This window comes from Tribolium madens, unplaced genomic scaffold (assembly GCF_015345945.1).
Source record: "Tribolium madens isolate multiple individuals breed KSU strain unplaced genomic scaffold, Tmad_KSU_1.1 Scaffold_11;HRSCAF=98;Tcas5.2_LG3b, whole genome shotgun sequence".
Taxonomy (NCBI): Eukaryota; Metazoa; Arthropoda; class Insecta; order Coleoptera; family Tenebrionidae; genus Tribolium; species Tribolium madens.
This window is the reverse complement of record NW_025400975.1, coordinates 415,676-432,515: the sequence shown is the minus strand read 5'-3', so window position 1 is coordinate 432,515 and position 16,840 is coordinate 415,676. Positions and strand designations below refer to the sequence as shown.

Here is a 16,840-nt window from a genome sequence, read left to right as displayed (position 1 = left end):
AATTTTGACAAAAAAATCTCATAACTCAAAAACAAAACAAAATTTTGGTTTCAAAATACGATCACATTTTTCAGATTACTTAAATTTATATTAAAACTGATTACACCCTGTTTATTATTTAAATGAGAAAATAAATAATTAGGCAGATTTTTAAAAGTTTCAAAAAATTCATGTCAAAACTCTTTTGTGCGTGAGTTTCAGGAGGGACGTTTTAAAATTAGTTGACTTTTTAAACTGATTACTAAATATTGCATAAAGCCTCGTCAATCGTATTAAAGTAAAAAGCAATGATAGAAATTAATTATTTATTTAAACATTTCTTTTTTCCTCATTTTTTTGTGTTTATTAATTCATAAATCAATAGTTATTTATTATACAAGACGATAAAGAAATTGTTTATCTACGAGTGAAACGGTAAAATTTACGAGTGATGAAATGAGATAAAAATTCCTTTATTCAATCCTCTATGTTAAAATTGAATTTTATCTACTCTTTTCTTCATGTTAAAATGAAATTTTATCGTCTAGATGATAAAAAATACATCCATTGTTGTTTATCTGCGGTTGTTATTTGCTAACGATCTTTGACATTAGATTTCATTGTTGAATTTTACTTTGACATTTATAAATATCGACCAAATTGACTACAAAATTAATGAGGATTGAATAAAATTTTATATTGTACATGACGATAAAATTTTCATTTTTTTTTCGAGAATATTAAATTGCTCTCAAAGATAAAATTCAATTTTATCGTCTTGTATAATATGTAAATAACTATTATTTCACTAGATGATAAAAGACTAGTTTATCTACTGAAATTACTTGATAAAAACACTCTTTAACATTGACTGCTAAATAAAGAATTTTATTTTAACAGTTCTTTTATTACGAATAAAAAATACATTTAGATTATCTCAGAAAAAAATATTGAAAAATCATAGTTGGATGATTTTGAAATTTGGTATAAATTAGACCTAGATATTGATTCTAAAAAATGTTTCCTAATAACTTACAACAAGAGTCGTTTCACCTACATATAAGGGTATATGATTTTTTATTTTTTTTTTTCAAGATATAGTTGCTTTTTTGTAAAAAATATAAGTTATTTCGTAGTAATAATTGATTTAAGTGTGAAATTTTATTTAATTTGGAAGAAGCGTTAAAAATAAGATTTGGGAAATGAACATAAAAAATGAATTACCGAAATTAATTTTTAATTATAGGAGTGTGAAAAAAAAATTATGAAAATAATGGAATTATGATGTAGGTATTATTGCAATTTCGGTGGACTTTTTTTTGAAATGGAAATTAGATGTACACATTTTATTCAAGTTAACGGCCCTTCCGCAAAATACGTGTTTTTCTCTAATAAATCTCAAATTTACAAAAATCGGACATAATGAGAAAAGTGATATTTTTGCATAAAATTACTCTGTAATAATATACTATTTATTTATATTGAAAATTTAAAGTCTGTTTTTAAGGGAAATGTCAAATAGTGTTAACGTTGGAAAGACTAGCAATTTTATTTTATTTTTTTTTCAACAGGTGAATCATCAAATTACAGAAAATAAAGTAATATAAACTTTACATAAACTTAATAAGCGTGCTGCATCTAACAATTAAGAATAATAATATATGAAAAAGAGAGGAGAAGAAAAAAAACTAACATTAAATTTTGCATTAAAAAACTAACTAAACTAACTAAAAATTAACATTAAATTCATTCATGATACCCACTTAATTTTAATCAAGGAAAAACACAATCAATTTCTATTGATAATTTGATAAATACTTACCTACTGTTGCACTTAAAAATCACAAATGCGCACACTTCACTTTGCAATAAACAAAAAAATTAAATTTAAAAAAATGTCTATTAGGCATTCGAAAATACACACTCACTGGTCACTGAAGTTTCTGAAACAAAACAAAAATTAATCATTTATTCTGGAACAAAATTAAATTCGTGCTGATGTTTCCTTAATACATAAAAAGTTCAAAGTAAATTTGCACTCGTCTTCTACAAATTTTTAAAAAGAATTTGAGAAATAATACTAATAATAAAAATCAGTTCAACCGTAATTTTTAACAAAATTTCTAGGGTACAAAAACAAAAAGCAAACAGAAATAACTACCAACTTTTTTACCCAAATTTTGACTTGGTGAAGAAAAATCTATCATATTTTTTCATTTCATTGCAGTGCTTTATAAAAAAAATGTCAGAAACCCCTGTCATTCCTGATCAAGTGTTGGAAGCGCACACTTGCCGACTTTGTGACAAATATCTAACAGTTATTCCGATCAGCATCCATCCTGAAGGTGGAAATATTTGTGGAAGATGTCAATCGAAGGTTTTTTATTTTTTTAATTTTTTTCTTTAAATATTTACATATTTTTTTAAGGTTACCAAACACTCGCAGTGTCTCTTTGAGTGCGATTCTGTCGAGGATCTAATCGAACAAATCAACTTCCCCTACGCAATATTTGGTTACGTAAATCACCTTTTCCCCTGTGTGAATCGCTACGAGGGCTGTAAAAGATTACTAACTTTTGACGAAATCAGCATCCACGAAACTACATGTCCATCGAGAAAAATGATGTGTCTCTATTGCAACTACGAAGGAACAGGAAGTCAACAAATCAATCATTTCAAAACCAAACACCCTTTAAACTTTTTTGATCGAATCTATTTCCGGTTCCCCTTGGATCGACACTGTTTTTGTATGAATTTAATAAAGTGTGGACATGAACTTTTCTTTCTATATTTTGAAATCGATGATGAAAACCAGACAGTGACGTTTCTTCTTGAGCCAACAAGTAAATACCTGGGAGATGACATTGATTTTTTCTGTCTCCTTAAGGACACCCAAGACGAAGAAGTTTTTAATCAAACTACAGTTTCGAGACGAAAAACTGATGGAATTTCTCACTCCATTCATCTCAAGGAAGAACAATATTTAAAAGAGCTCGACATATTTTGTGAATGTTTGTTAAAAAACGTATCCAAAACGTATCTTAAATCAGCCTCATTCAAACCACAATTTTGCAGATTTTAAATATTGTTACTAACCAGTTTTTATACTTTATCTGATAAATAAAACAGAACTTTTGTACCCTATTAATTCTATAATTTTTTGACTAGTTTTTAATTAAATTTTGCGAAATACCGAGTGACAAAAAATCTATTGGCAATTATTAGTAGTCCTTCTAAATGTGTTGTTGTGTGATGTTTGAATTTAAAAGTCAAGGTTGCCAAATTAAATTTTTTTGACACTAAATCATTTAGTCACTCGATATTTACGTTTTTACTTGAAAAATATGCTAAAACACTTAATAAATGCAAAAATAATGACTAAATTTTGATGTTTTTTTGGTTTGTTTCAGCAAAATCTTGCAATTAACACCATTTTCGAAAAAAAATTGTGTTTTTCGTCCTATTTTTTGATAAAATTTCATTCAAAAAGTGCTAGATCGAATGAAACATACGAAATGACATGAATTTAGATTTATTTTTGTTGTGTTTAAGCATGTTTTGACACTATCCTGCAAAATAAATGAGTTTCTGGTTCAAAAACGGATCAAATCGAAAATATTATCAATTTTAATCTAATTTGGTAATTATTCAGTCAGTTTTAGCAAAAATATGAATGTATTTTAAAAACGTACTGAAAAACTCTAAAAATGCAAAAATAACACTAGTTTTGGCCTAATTTGATAAATTTTTGGTTTATTTTTAACGAAATTTTGCAAAATAGTTCTGTTTCTGGCTAAAAACATACTAAAACGCTAAGAAATGGACAAAATAATGTACTTTTTGAACCACTGTAACGTTTTTTTACCTTGTTAAGTAAAATATCATTTAGAAAAACAATTTTTCAACTTGTTTTTGAGAAAATTTAGCATTTGAGTTTCTGTTTGCCTAAAAAACGTGCAAAACGCTCAAAAAAAATAGTGTCATTATTTTTAACTGAATTTAATTAAAAAATCAAATTAAAAAAGTTATTTGCGCAAATACTGGCTTAAAAAAGTTATTTCAAAATACAAATTAATCAGCAATTAGAATTTTTACAAGAAGTTTTCACCAATTTAATAAATACTTACTGTTGCACTTAAAAACACAAATTCGCACACTTCACTGTGCAATAAACAAAAAACTAAAATTAAAAAAATGTCTATTAGGCATTCGAAAACACAACACGCACTCACTGGTCACTGAAGTTTCTGAAACAAAACATAAGTTAATCATTTATTCTGAAAAAAATTAAATTCGTACAATACTTAGTCTTGTTCTAGCCGATGTTTCCTTAATACATAAAAAGTTGAAAATAAGGTACTTTTTTTCATTTCAACGTTTTCTTTACCTTGTTGAGTGAAATATCATTTAGAAAAATAAAACTATCTCTCGATTTTTCAACATGTTTTTGAGAAAATTTAGCATTGAGTTTCTGCTTACCTAAAAAACGTGCAAAATACAAAAAAAATTGTATAATCATTTTTAACTAAATTTACTATCAATAATTAAAAAATCAAATTAAAAAAGTTATTTTTTTAAATATTTAGGTAAATACTGGTTTAAAAAAGTTATTCCAAAATACAAATTAATCAGAAATTAGAATTTTTACAAAAAGTTCCCTGTGTAAATTTGTAAAAATTGAGTTGTGTAAATCTGACTTTAAACATCCAATTGTTTTTTTAGGGACATATCTATCAAAAATGACAATTCTGAAAATCTCGGGTTAGAATACTTCACATATAAAATCTACAGCTCCTGTCACAATTGTGGACACAATTTAGTTACTTTTGCTACCAACTGGACACTATCCAGACACCTAGAGGTGGCGGGCTAGGGCTGCCAACTGTGCAATAAATTAAATGTCCGCGACTTTAGTATAAAAATCACCAGAGACCTGGCATTGTTGACACAATTTAGTTTCTTCTGCTGCCAACATAAACACAAGCTACACACTAGAGATGGCGGAATAGGGGCTACCAACTTTGCAATAAATTAAATGGCCACTGCGACTTTATTTCTTTATTCAATTAGACTTTAATGTGGGCCAGTACACAATCAAACAAAACAAAAGAAAATTAGAAATATGATGTAACGAAAAAAAAACAGATCAAGATTTTTAAATCTGTGTCAATGATCCTAGCAACCAGCACTGTAGCTAGGATACTGACAACTGTTTAAAATTTGACGTTTCATAAAAATGTTGGATGACGAAGAGGAAGAAATTCATGGTTTGTCAAAAACGTATTTTTTTTAAATAAGAAAAATCGTTTCAGTGCCCATTAATAACGATCTAGAGCGTAGAATTGCCGACGCCTTTGAAGTTTTCGACCATGCAGGTAACAAAACAGTAGATGTGCGCGAAGTGGCAACCATTGTGCGTGCTTTGGGTTGTTGTCCAACTGAAGCTGAAATTCAGGAAATTCTAATGGTTGTTGAAAATCCCGAATCTCCTGGAAGTGTACATCTGGCTAATTTTTTACCACACATTTCGCAAATTATCACCGAACACAAGTACCTTCCATTACCAACTGTCTAAAATTAAAATTTTCATTCGTAGATATCAACCTGCAAGTCCTGCCCAACTTTTAGAAGCTTTTCAAGTATTGGACAATGAAGGTAAAGGTTTTCTAACAAAAGAACGTATTTCGACACTTATGACGCAAGATGGTGAGCCGTTTACACAAGACGAACTTGATGAAATGCTTGAAATTGCTATTGATCCACACACTCAAACTGTGCCGTACGAATATTACATCAATCAGTTAATGGTAATTTTTATTGTTTTTATTTAAAAGTAAAAGCACTAAACGTTTTAAATTAGCACGAACTTGAAGGAGAAAAAGATATATATAAATTAGGTGATCGCGTTCTTGAAGAAAATCCACCACCTCCTCCTCCCCCTCCAGCCCGAAGGCTGTCCGAATTCCTACACGATTTGTCTGTTCCTGAATTTTAAAAAAATAACACACTCGATACTCCCACCTGTTTTATTCTTTTTTTTTTAAATTCACAATTTCGAAAAAACTATATCTTTCTGCTTAGTAGCTTGAGCAACTGTTGCTGTTGCAAAGTCTTCACTCTGTAGCATTAGCTGATTCCACAAAGCCTATAATAAAAAAACGTTATTAACTTTATTTTCTGTTTGCAGCTGGATTAAAAACATGCACGAGAGAGGTTCCACGTATATAATTAAAATATTAATTTAAGATAACAAAACCACTTATTGTTAGTTAGTAGTGTTAGTCTTTCTTTTGTTCAGTGCTTTTAGCAAAAATTTTGACCAAACATTACCACAACTCTATCTGGTTATTTTTAGCCTTGTCACCCTTGACTTTTGTTTTTTAGGGACATATCTAAATAAAATGACAATACTAAAAAAGTATCTTTAGAATACTTAATAGATAAACAGTGTTGCCAGATCAAAAACATAAAATTCACAAATCGAAGTTGAACAATTTGAAAATTTTCACCAGATTACGATTTGTATGGCAAAATCTCGCGGAAAAACTCAGTTTTTAGCTTAAAAGTCTGCTTAAACTTGAAAAAAAAAAAAAAACAAAAATGACATGCTTTTCGGCCTAATTCTGTGATTTTTCGGCTTGTTTTCAACAAAATTTTGAGAAGTTATTACGTTTCTAGTTGAAAACCGTGCTAAAACGCTCAAAAAAATGCAAAAATAATATAATTTTAGACTTAATTTCCTGATTTTTTAGTTTATTTTAGCAAAATCTAGCAAAAAAATCTGAGATTTTTGGCCAAATTTTGCTGTTTCTCAGCTTATTTTTGTCTTAATTTTGCTCAAAAACCAGTTCCATTGAGTGAAACAAAGTCAATTTCAATTTAATTTTGTATTTTTTTAGCCTGTTTCAATGCAATATTTAGAACTTTTTTTGTGTTTTACCTCTCAAAAACATCTTTTGTCGGAAAAAACAAAAAACCGCCGCTTTTGGGCTATTTTATTGAATTGTGGCTTGTTTTTGACAAAATTTTGCAAAATAATTGTGTTTCTAGCTGAAAAAGCGTTTGGAAAAAACGAAAATAAGTTGCGTCTGTAAATCTTGTAAAAAACAAATAGAACTATTTTTAACCAATTTGGTGTTTTCTTTGCGAAAATTTGACGAAAAAATCAAGTTCAAGCCTAAGAGTTGGGTAAAAATATCAATCTTTTTTATCACAATTTAGTGATTTTTGACACGTTATGCCAAACTCACGTGAAAAAATAGTTTTCAGCTTAAGAATCTGCTTGAACTTTCGAAAAAGGAAAAAATTATATAATTTTTGTCCTAATTCTGTGTTTTTTGGTACAGTTGGAGACAAAATACTTTGGTCGTCAATGTCACTTGAGTGACATTAAATTGTAAAGCATGCTTTAGGACTGTTAACCTTATTTTTAGCTACTGTCAATCATAGTTGACAAGTTGTACATATTTTTGATAGGAAGATATAATAGCTGTCATTAATTTGAAATTGTCATTCATTAAAGCTTGAATTACATTAAAGTGTCAGAAAAAAAAAGTGACGACCAAAATATTTTGTCTCCAACTGTAAAATCTTGTAAAAAAACAAACCGAACTATTTTTAACCAATTTGATGGTTTTTCGACTTTTTTGAAAAAAAATGACGAAATAATCAAATTTCTGGTTGAAGACGTAGAAATTCTCGAAAAACAGTTTTTTTCATTTCCAAAAAATCATCAGATATTAGAATTTTTACAAAATCTTTTCACAAAATCACCAGACTAACATGAAAATCACCATATCTGCTGATCTGGCAACACTGTATATAAAATCTACTACGCCTGTCACAATTTAGTTACTTCTGCCGCCAACATAGAGGTGGTGAACTAGGTCCTGCCAACTTTGAAATAAATTAAATGGCCACTTGATCGCGACATATTTATTATATGATTTTTTAAAGTTTTTAATTACGATATTAAAAGAATATGAGTACAAGGGGTACAATTGCAAAACAATTGTTTTCAGTAAAGATCACAGACTACTCAGAAATAGGATTTGAAAAAACTTACAATGTGATCAAGTCCTTCCTGAACTGTATGATCCCTTGAATAAACTAGACTGACTTTTGTGCCTTGTACAGCAACTGGACTCTTTTTGGAAATTTCTTTTGCTATTCCAATAACACCTTCAATCATACTGTGAACAAAGAATTTTGATTAATCAAATAATTTTATGACATTTTTTACAAACCTTGCTTTGTCTTCAAAAACTTTAGAAACTAATCCTGATTGTAAGGCTTCTGTTGCGGGCATTTTTCGTGCTGTATAACACAATTCTCTTACTAAACTATCTGAACCAATAACTTTTGGCAATCTTTGAAGGGTACCCACATCAGCAGCCATACCAATATCGACCTTTTAAAACACATAGATTACAACAAATTATACCAAAGGTGTTGGCATTTGGATAAACCTATTTGTATACATACTTCTTTAACTTGGAACCACGCATCTTTAGTGCAGTACCTCATGTCTGCTGCGGTGATTAAATCAAGGCCACCTCCTACACAAGCTGAATGGACAGCAGTTAAAACTGGTTTTTTACATAATTCTAGCCAAGAAATTGATTTCTGATAGGTGGTAATGAACTGATACAAAATTTTAGATTTGCGAGCAACATCTTCATGTTCTGCTAATTGTGGTGCAAGCGTTAACATGTCTTGGAAATCCAAACCTGAAACATTTTTATCGATTTTTTTTTCATGTATTTCAGGCTAAACACCACATTATAAGTATTGGGAGTTCTGACAATGTTATTTACCTAGAATATGTATGTAATAATCATTCTTTCAATTATGGATCCACCAAAACTATCCTCTCTTAAATACTAGTTAAAAATAGCAAAATTATCGATTTTTGAAGAGGAAAGCTCAAATTCAAAAAATTTCAAAGAAAAAGTAAGAGGATTCTTTAAAAATAATAAAATTTTAACTATCTTAACGTCACTTTTTTAGTGCCAACTTTAGTTCTTAATATGTAAAGCCTCTTTCACACTTAAAGCGCGGTTTACACAATCATGACCTAGTGTTGTACCAATTCAATGAAGTGGATTATATTATATTTATTAAGACTTTTTTTGTTTATTTTGGTCCACAATATTACCTTAAATATTTTACAATCTTTTTTAACACCTTGTATGATGTGGAGTTTAGCCGGAACACCCTGTATACTGACCAGCAGTGAAAATTTTTCCTGCTCCTGATAAAACAATCGCTCTACAGTTTTCGTCCAAGTTCAAATTTTCAAAACATTTTCCAATTTCTCTTTATGAAGAAAAAAACTTAAGAAATTACTGTTTCGTTGGAAAAGTCGTACTTACAACCACATAGTTCTGTTCATAGCATTTAATTGATTTGGTCGATTAAGTTCTACATGGTAAACAAATTCTGTAGGCACTGTTACTGATAAGGTTTCATAAGAAACCTGTTGAGACATTTTTGCGACGTTGTTCATGAAATTATTGCCTCCTGAAATAATTGCAATGTCATTTGTGTTTGTTTTATCTCATAGATAATTATTAAAATTCGCCTTACCTTTAGTGAATTGAGACAATACGGCAGTGTTGGCCTTTTTTGCGATTAAAGACAACATTAGTAAAGGATTTTGGTCTGAAAAATGAAAACGTAAGAACCATAAGCTCTTTTTGGGTAAACAATGTTAAATAATTAGACGAAACAACTATTGATAAGGATTATCAAATAAGATATGTAAAAAATTAAATACAATTTAACTTTAACAAAACAATGATTAAATTCCATTAAACAATAACACAAGCAAAATAATAACACATACCTTATAATAAGTATTGCAGTAATTATAATTATGTTATTTATTATTCTTTTATTAGTAAAAAATGCAAAAATTGTTCTAATTCTAACCTTTGATTCTATTACGTCTACTTAAAGTTGCCACCTCAAAAAAATTAAATTTACCAAATCTCAATTGAAAATGTTGCCAAATTTACACCTATTTCACTATATCTACCACAAGATTATTATGATTTAAATCTTTCGAATAGTATTCTTTTTTTTTTAAATTTAGTGACTTTTTGATTCGGAATGGCAACATCTCGTAAAAAAACACTGAGTTTTAGCTTACAAATCTGCTCAAACTTTTGAAAAGGTAAAATGACATCTTTTTCGACCAAGTTTTGTGCTTTCACGACATATTTTTGTCTTAATTTCGTTGGAAAACCAGTCAAATTGAATGAAACAAACAAAAAAACATCAATTTCAATTCTTTTGTAATTTTGAAAAGCTGAAAAAGTGCTGAAACGATCGAGAAATATAATTTTCGACTTAATTTATTAATTTTATTGTTTGTTTTCGTGAAATTTCGTAAAAAAACTGTGTATTTTAGTACAAAAACACAGCATTTTCGGCCAAATTTTGTCATTTCTCTGTTTATTTTTGGATAAAAACCAGTTAAATTGAAGAAAAAGATCAAAACGAATTCTTTTTTTCAGATAAGGTGGGTAAGTCAAGCGAAACTCAAAACAAGCTAAAAATTAACATCAATTTAAACCTAATTTAGTAATTTTTGCCTGTTATTTAAATAGGATTTTCATTTTTTATGTTTTCATGAATTCTTGGATTGTTTTTAACGAAATTTTGCAAAGTAATTCTGTTCCTCGCTAAAATAAAATTACTAAGCATTCGAATAATAGAAAAAGTATATTGTCATTTTAGGACTGCTGTTTCGTAAAATTTGTAAGAAAAAACTTACTATTCTTAACTAATTTGGCAGACTTTCAATAATTTTTTGTTAATTTGGCGAAATAATCAAATTTCTAACCTAAACCTGAAAAATAATTTCACTAGACTTGGCAACACTGCGTCAACTAATAGTATTTGTAACGCAAGCCCTGTTCACACGGAATATAGCCAATCACGATTTTAAGAAATATAACGAAATGCTTTTATTCCAGGTATAAAATAAAAGTATTTATCGTGAATTGTAACGCCAGCAATTATTAAAACTAATAAGAAGAATGTTTAGCGTTTATTAGGAATTTTCTTTACTTCATCCGTGTGAATTTACCTTTATGAGGACAATGTGTCAAAATAACATTTGACATGAAAACACGTGTTACATAACCTAAAATAGTGTTCAAATATTTTTCTCAAAAATGACCACTGCAACAGACAAGGGAAATGTTTTGTGTTATAAGGGCAGTAATTTTTTTCGTCAGAGATTAGTTTTATCCATTTTAAGTGGTAAACCAATCCGCATAACACACATTCGTGTATTAGAGGATGAACCAGGTTTGAAAGAATTTGAAGTGAATTTAATTCGTCTTTTGGACAAAATTACAAATGGCTCTGTTATTGAATTAAACGAAACAGGAACTGCAGTGTATTTTCAACCTGGTCTACTTTATGGGGGCACAATACAACATGAGTGTTCAACTCAGAGAGGAATTGGTAAGAATTTTTTTCTCATCTTAAAGTGTAAGTAATATTGTTAATTTTGGATAGGATATTACCTGGAAGCTTTGGTTATGCTGGGTTTATTTTGTAAACAACCTTTAAATGCGACGTTGCAAGGGGTAACAAATAATAACATTGATCCTTCTGCTGATTTAATAAGAACGTCTATGTTAAGTACTTTGAAAAAGTTTTTCTTGGATGATGAGGGACTTGACATAAAGATTTCCAAAAGGGGTAAGTAATAATAATAAAAATAACTTTTTTCTCGGAATTGTTAATGATGATTATTGTTATACAGATTTGTCAACAAGAAATTAAATTTCAACTTTTAGAAATTACGTTTTTGATGTTGTTTGTAACTAGAATTTTCAGAAGTTATTTTGAATGTCTAGGTTACCTCTTGTTGTTGTTGACAGGTGACTTAACCTCAATTTGGCACTAGTTACGATAAAGATTTATAAAGTTAGAAGGTTGCCTCGTAACTTTACACCAATCACGCGAATTGACGTAATTCCGTAAAATAAATACTGATAAAACACTTTTTATTAAAGGTAAAATAAATAAAACATACATAGATAAAAAAATATATATTTATTGTGTAAAACTTGATTTTAATTTATACTTTTTTTCATTTTTTTCTTTGATTTGTTTATCAAAAATTTTCGCGATAACTATTTATCGTAGAACACTGATCTTTTTGAATATAATAGAAAATTATTATTTTTTCCAATGGTAGCAAAAATCAAAAAATTTTTAACGTTTTTTACATTTCTAGTGATTTTAAAGACTCAAAAAAGTGCACAAAACGTTATTGGGTCAAGTCTAAAAACTGACGAATTTTTTGAGTTTAACAACGCTTGAAATATGGTTTTTTAGACGTAAAATTACCCACTGAACACGATACAACAGGTTAAAATACTCTGCGATGCATAGTTTTTGCGATGTTAGATAGATAAATCTCTTTATTCGTAATCAAAATTACAGAATAGGGTCAAAAACAAGACAAGAAAAACACTCTGTAACAATATGAATTTCAATATTTAATTTAAGCCACAGTCCATATATTCATCCACAGAATAGAAACTTTTGTTGATCAACATTGTCTTTACTTTTTTCTTAAACTAAATTATATTTAAGTTCTTGATTTTTTCATTTAGTTTATTATACAATTTGGATCTCCAAAAATCGATATTTTGTTGGGTTCTTTTCAGGCGATGATGAGGAACTAAATATGAGTGAGTCTTTATTTCTAGTATTATATTCATGGTAGATAGAATTAGACTGAAATTCATTTAAATTTTCATGGACATAACACCGGCAATTATACAAGGTGATTCTTTTAGGACCTACATTAAAAACAGATAGGAATTTGAGATTTTGTACACAACCAAATCAACCAGTCTGAGTTCAACTAAATTATTTTCAAAATGGGTGAACTTTCGGAACTACGAGAAATTGGGGCCAACTTTGAAATTTTAAATGGTAACCACTTATTTTTATTGCATTTTTGAATTCTCCTCTCCAAACTGTGTAAACTGTACCTAGTTGTTAGTACTTATCGGTCATAGTTTTTGACATATGTCAATTTTTTGGTCAAAATTTTTATTTGCAGGGGTTTATTCAAAACAACACAGCTCTTGAACCCTTTGCGATAAGTGAATATTTTTTTTGCATTCGATAACCAAAGATTCGAAAAGTTTTCTAGAATTTTCAAAAATTTAAGTTAAGTCACCTGTCAGCTTGTATGGATAACTCAATTGACAGCAGGTTGACAGAATACACAACAACGGGTAACCAACCTCAGGAATTCAAAATTACTTCTGAAAATTCTAGTTGCAGACAACATGAAAAACCTAATTTTCCTAAAACGTCAAATCCTAGGTGGTAATTTCTTGTTGACAACAAATCTGTACTACTGTAATCTCTTTTTTATATCAATGTGCATCAAGTAGGTTGTAGAAGTCTAAATGCATCTTTAATTTAAAGGCCAATTCACACAAAAAGTGTCATTTAAATTATTTTTTATTTCATTTCCTTATATATGAGTAATAATAATTTATTTTTTATTGTTATAAATAGGCTTGCTTCCTTTGGGGGGAGGAGAAGTAATTTTCAAATGTCCCATACGTAAGCATCTCAGACCAGTCAATTTATTAGACAGTGGGATGGTGAAACGCATTAGAGGAACAGCATTTGCATTAAGAATTTCCCCTGCTATTGCAAACCGAATAGTCGATAAAGCGAAAGGTGTTCTTCTTAATTTTTTACCAGACATTTATATCAACACAGATCAGTGTAGAGGAAAACAATCTGGTAAAAGTCCCGGTTTTGGAATCCACTTGACTGCAGAGACCACAAATGGTGTTATTTATTCATCAGAGCAAGTTTCAAATGTTGTATCAAATGGTGAAGATCCTTCAGTTCCTGAAGATGTTGGTGTGGCTGCTGCGCAAAGATTACTACATGAAATTTATTTAGGAGGTGTCACAGATTCAACTTCTCAAGCTGTAGTGATTTTGTGTATGGCATTGGGGCAACAGGATGTTTCGAAATTTGTCACTGGGCCTTTGTCAGAAAATGCTATAGGGATTCTAAGACATTTAAAAGAATTTTTCGGAATTACTTTTAAATTAGAATATTACGAATCTGATGAGAGTTTAAAGGGTACCGGGAGTCAAAAAGTCTTGCTAACTTGCGTGGGGTTAGGTTACACAAATATCAGTAAACGGACAATTTAAGACTTCTTAGACTATTTTATTTAAACGTTTAATAATCATATAAATTACTAATTTAAATGATTATATTTTAAAATGGCATTTTATCGATTCTTAACATAAAAACAACAAATGTAAACGAGTTTTAGATTATGGGTTTCGCCAGAACACCCTGTAGAGTTTTTGATACAGTTTCAGTCAAATAAAAATTGAAAAATATGCCCATCAATCACTCATTACATCCTAGCCCTGCTGACCAGTTACAAATTCCTCCAATTGGATCAAAACTCAAGTTCTTTGGACACGTGTATTCCCATCCCAAAACATTACCATTTTCCATTTTGGCACAGGAAATGAATTTTTTACATGAAAGTGGATGAGGGAAATTTCCTTGATCCAAACATTCTATAACCCCATTACTGTGTAACAAAACTTTGCTATGTTCAGGAATTTTTCCAAGAATGCTCATTTGCTCGTCGTCGTAATAGTCGTATTCGCTCAGGGGACGGACTGTGTTAAAGGATTGTTTAACTTTTTCAAATGCTTGAGGTCTAATTTTTCGCACAATGAATGTCTTTGTTGTCAGGGGCAGTGGTGAGGTGGTGGAGTAACGGGATCTTGATCTCGTTGTTTTCGTTCTTTGAGTAGATGTCTTAATTGTTGTGGTTTTTGTTGGTATTGGGGCTTGTTGTATTTCTTGCAATGCAGTTGCAATATCTCCGAGTTCGGTGGTGTCATTATCGTCGAAATTTTCTTCTAGAGATTGCTGATTACTTGACTCTTTGTCTTGATCAATAGTGTCTTCGGGCTCATTGCTGATTTTGGATGTAGTAGAACGGAAAAATGGCCTTCGTGAGACGAATTTATATCTACTATCCGAAACTTTTGTTGCTTTTGTTACAGCTTCTGAAAACAAGAGTTATTATTTTGTGACAAAACGTAAACTTTTGACACTGTTGGAAAAAAAAGCCACAAGGTTTAAAATAACTCGCAAACTTCTATTTGGGAAACAAGAAATCAATAACAGAATTCTCGCAATTTTTTCAGCTTTAATTCATAAGTTCTTATTTTTTTGTGACATGCATTATTTACAAGACAAATGTAGCCCTGAAGCAATAAATTCTCTTTTTGTGCGTTTATTGTTATTTATTAAAATTGTAATGTATTTTTTTATTTTCCAATACGACACGTGCTGTTTATACTTAGGCGTGTCAGCATTAGTGAAAGTGAAATCATGATTACTTTCAAAGTTTAATAAAAAAATTGTAATTTTCTAATATTAATTTAATAATAAATGCGAGTTTCATTCCTAAAACAATCACTTTGGAAAACAATAAAAATAAGCAATCGATAGCAATTTAATGCAAATTATTTCTGTAACACCTAAACAATAGCAAATATGCAAATTAAATACTTGAATGGTTACGTGATGAGGAAATTCGTAAAAGCGGCACTTTTATGTAATCCACCAATTAACAACGACATAATCAACCTCTCGTTAACTTTAAACTGAAATTAGGAATAGTTATTTACATTATTCACAGTGGTAACTGACATTTTACAGGGCGATATTAATTTCACGCACGATATTCAGAGAGTGGAAAAATTATGGAATAATCCCATTTATTAAAACTGAAAATATTTTGATTGACAAAAAATACAAAATTCGCAACTTGATTTAAAATTGTATGTTTGTTTTTTGTTGATATTATGTCACTTTTTAGATATTTTTAATTAAGAAAAAAAAAATTCCAAATTTGGTTTTTAGGATCTCGATGACACGCTAAAAATTTTGAACAATATTAAAGCATCAAATTGAAGTCCATATAATCCTCTACCACTGCACTAGCAAAGTTTTTTAATTAGAAATATCAATTTCTGCGCCGCCCCTAAAACTTGGGACACCCTGTATAAAAGGAAATATTTTAAAAATAGTTTGAAAGCTGGTGTTTTTTTCGGCTTAAAATTGAGCCAAACCGATTGAAAATATCACAAATTACTTTATTTTAGCCTAAAATTGGTATTAAATAAATTTTAAAATTTTAATTCTGTATTAAAATCAAGAAAAATTGAATTCAAAATAGCTCAAATTGCTTTATTTTGAAAAAAAACTTTTATTCAAGCCAGTATTTGGTTGAAATACTTTGATTCAGGTTGATTCCCGGCTTCAAATTAAGCCAAATCGATTGGATATAGCACAAATTGCTTTATTTCAGCCTAAAATTAGGATTGAAGAAATTATTTTTATAAAATTCATTAATTTACAATAAATTCTGTATTAAAATCGAGCAAAATTGGTTTGAAAATAGCTAAAATTGCTTTATTTTGGAAGAAAACTTTTACCCAAGCAATTATGTGATTCAGGTTGATTTCCGGATTAAAATTGAGCCAAATTGATTAAAATATCACAAATTGCTTTATTTCAGCCTAAAATTGATTGAAGCAATTATTTTTATAAAATACATTATTTTTCAGTTAATTTTATATTAAAATCGAGCAAAATGGAATTGAAAATTGCTTTATTTTGAAAGAAACCTTTTATTCAAACCATTATTTTGTTGAAATACTTTGCTTCAGGTTGATTTCCAGCTTAAAACTGAGCCAAATCGATTGAAAATATTACAAATTGATTTATTTCAGCCTAAAATTGAGATTGAAGCAAT

At 29.4% G+C, this 16,840-nt stretch overlaps 5 protein-coding genes across 9 annotated transcripts in view; 3 read left to right on the top strand and 2 right to left on the bottom strand.

Annotated features, from left to right (window-relative positions):
• Nucleotides 1–3,123, top strand: part of LOC123004896 — a 3,780-nt gene extending 657 nt beyond the window's left edge. Inside the window, exons 2-3 of the mRNA XM_044398415.1 lie at nucleotides 2,207–2,356; nucleotides 2,408–3,123. Of these exons, the coding sequence (XP_044254350.1) occupies nucleotides 2,222–2,356; nucleotides 2,408–3,061 (789 nt within the window). The 5' untranslated portion in view covers nucleotides 2,207–2,221 and the 3' untranslated portion in view covers nucleotides 3,062–3,123. The remainder of the gene's footprint in view (nucleotides 1–2,206; nucleotides 2,357–2,407) is intronic.
• Nucleotides 3,124–5,156: 2,033 nt separating this feature from the next.
• Nucleotides 5,157–6,347, top strand: LOC123006717 (dynein regulatory complex protein 8). Of its 2 annotated transcripts, none has more exons than XM_044401418.1 (4): nucleotides 5,157–5,246; nucleotides 5,292–5,529; nucleotides 5,576–5,786; nucleotides 6,167–6,347. In XM_044401418.1, the coding sequence occupies exons 1-4, from the start codon at nucleotides 5,216–5,218 to the stop codon at nucleotides 6,173–6,175; spliced, it is 489 nt and encodes a 162-aa protein (XP_044257353.1). In that variant the 5' UTR covers nucleotides 5,157–5,215; the 3' UTR covers nucleotides 6,176–6,347. The 2 variants fall into 2 exon arrangements, with proteins under 2 accessions (XP_044257353.1, XP_044257345.1); XM_044401410.1 differs by lacking the exon at nucleotides 6,167–6,347 and adding an exon at nucleotides 5,840–6,113.
• LOC123006691 (delta(3,5)-Delta(2,4)-dienoyl-CoA isomerase, mitochondrial) lies at nucleotides 5,992–11,931 on the bottom strand. 4 transcript variants are annotated; one of them, XM_044401388.1, is made up of 8 exons: nucleotides 11,861–11,931; nucleotides 9,568–9,642; nucleotides 9,354–9,501; nucleotides 9,209–9,297; nucleotides 8,464–8,708; nucleotides 8,226–8,389; nucleotides 8,045–8,171; nucleotides 5,992–6,124 (listed from the first exon to the last, which is right to left on the bottom strand). In XM_044401388.1, the coding sequence occupies exons 2-8, from the start codon at nucleotides 9,623–9,625 to the stop codon at nucleotides 6,026–6,028; spliced, it is 930 nt and encodes a 309-aa protein (XP_044257323.1). In that variant the 5' UTR covers nucleotides 9,626–9,642; nucleotides 11,861–11,931; the 3' UTR covers nucleotides 5,992–6,025. The 4 variants fall into 4 exon arrangements, with proteins under 4 accessions (XP_044257323.1, XP_044257330.1, XP_044257309.1 ...); XM_044401395.1 differs by lacking the exon at nucleotides 11,861–11,931 and adding an exon at nucleotides 10,760–10,827; XM_044401374.1 differs by lacking the exon at nucleotides 11,861–11,931 and adding an exon at nucleotides 9,827–9,952.
• LOC123006681 (probable RNA 3'-terminal phosphate cyclase-like protein) lies at nucleotides 10,916–15,314 on the top strand. The gene is made up of 3 exons (XM_044401363.1): nucleotides 10,916–11,457; nucleotides 11,512–11,697; nucleotides 13,543–15,314. The coding sequence occupies exons 1-3, from the start codon at nucleotides 11,163–11,165 to the stop codon at nucleotides 14,199–14,201; spliced, it is 1,140 nt and encodes a 379-aa protein (XP_044257298.1). The 5' UTR covers nucleotides 10,916–11,162; the 3' UTR covers nucleotides 14,202–15,314.
• Nucleotides 14,149–16,840, bottom strand: part of LOC123006669 (mucin-22) — a 38,571-nt gene continuing 35,879 nt past the window's right edge. The window contains exon 21 of the mRNA XM_044401349.1: nucleotides 14,149–15,083. Coding sequence (XP_044257284.1) covers nucleotides 14,407–15,083 — 677 coding nt within the window. The 3' untranslated portion in view covers nucleotides 14,149–14,406. The remainder of the gene's footprint in view (nucleotides 15,084–16,840) is intronic.

Bases quoted from the DNA above. Each gene is read 5' to 3' on its own strand.
- LOC123006717 (XM_044401410.1), top strand. From the start codon at position 5,216: ATGTTGGATGACGAAGAGGAAGAAATTCATG. The intron at 5,530-5,575 runs GTACCTTCCATT...TTTCATTCGTAG, and splicing joins CAAATTATCACCGAACACAA to ATATCAACCTGCAAGTCCTG. The intron at 5,787-5,839 runs GTAATTTTTATT...GTTTTAAATTAG, and splicing joins ATTACATCAATCAGTTAATG to CACGAACTTGAAGGAGAAAA.
- LOC123006691 (XM_044401388.1), bottom strand. From the start codon at position 9,625: ATGTTGTCTTTAATCGCAAAAAAGGCCAACACTGCCGTATTGTCTCAA. The intron at 8,709-9,208 runs GTCAGTATACAG...AAAATGTTTCAG, and splicing joins AGGAAAAATTTTCACTGCTG to GTTTGGATTTCCAAGACATG. The intron at 8,172-8,225 runs GTTTGTAAAAAA...CTTTGTTCACAG, and splicing joins GTTTTTGAAGACAAAGCAAG to TATGATTGAAGGTGTTATTG.
- LOC123006681 (XM_044401363.1), top strand. From the start codon at position 11,163: ATGACCACTGCAACAGACAAGGGAAATGTTTTGTGTTATAAGGGCAGT. The intron at 11,458-11,511 runs GTAAGAATTTTT...AATTTTGGATAG, and splicing joins TTCAACTCAGAGAGGAATTG to GATATTACCTGGAAGCTTTG. The intron at 11,698-13,542 runs GTAAGTAATAAT...TGTTATAAATAG, and splicing joins CATAAAGATTTCCAAAAGGG to GCTTGCTTCCTTTGGGGGGA.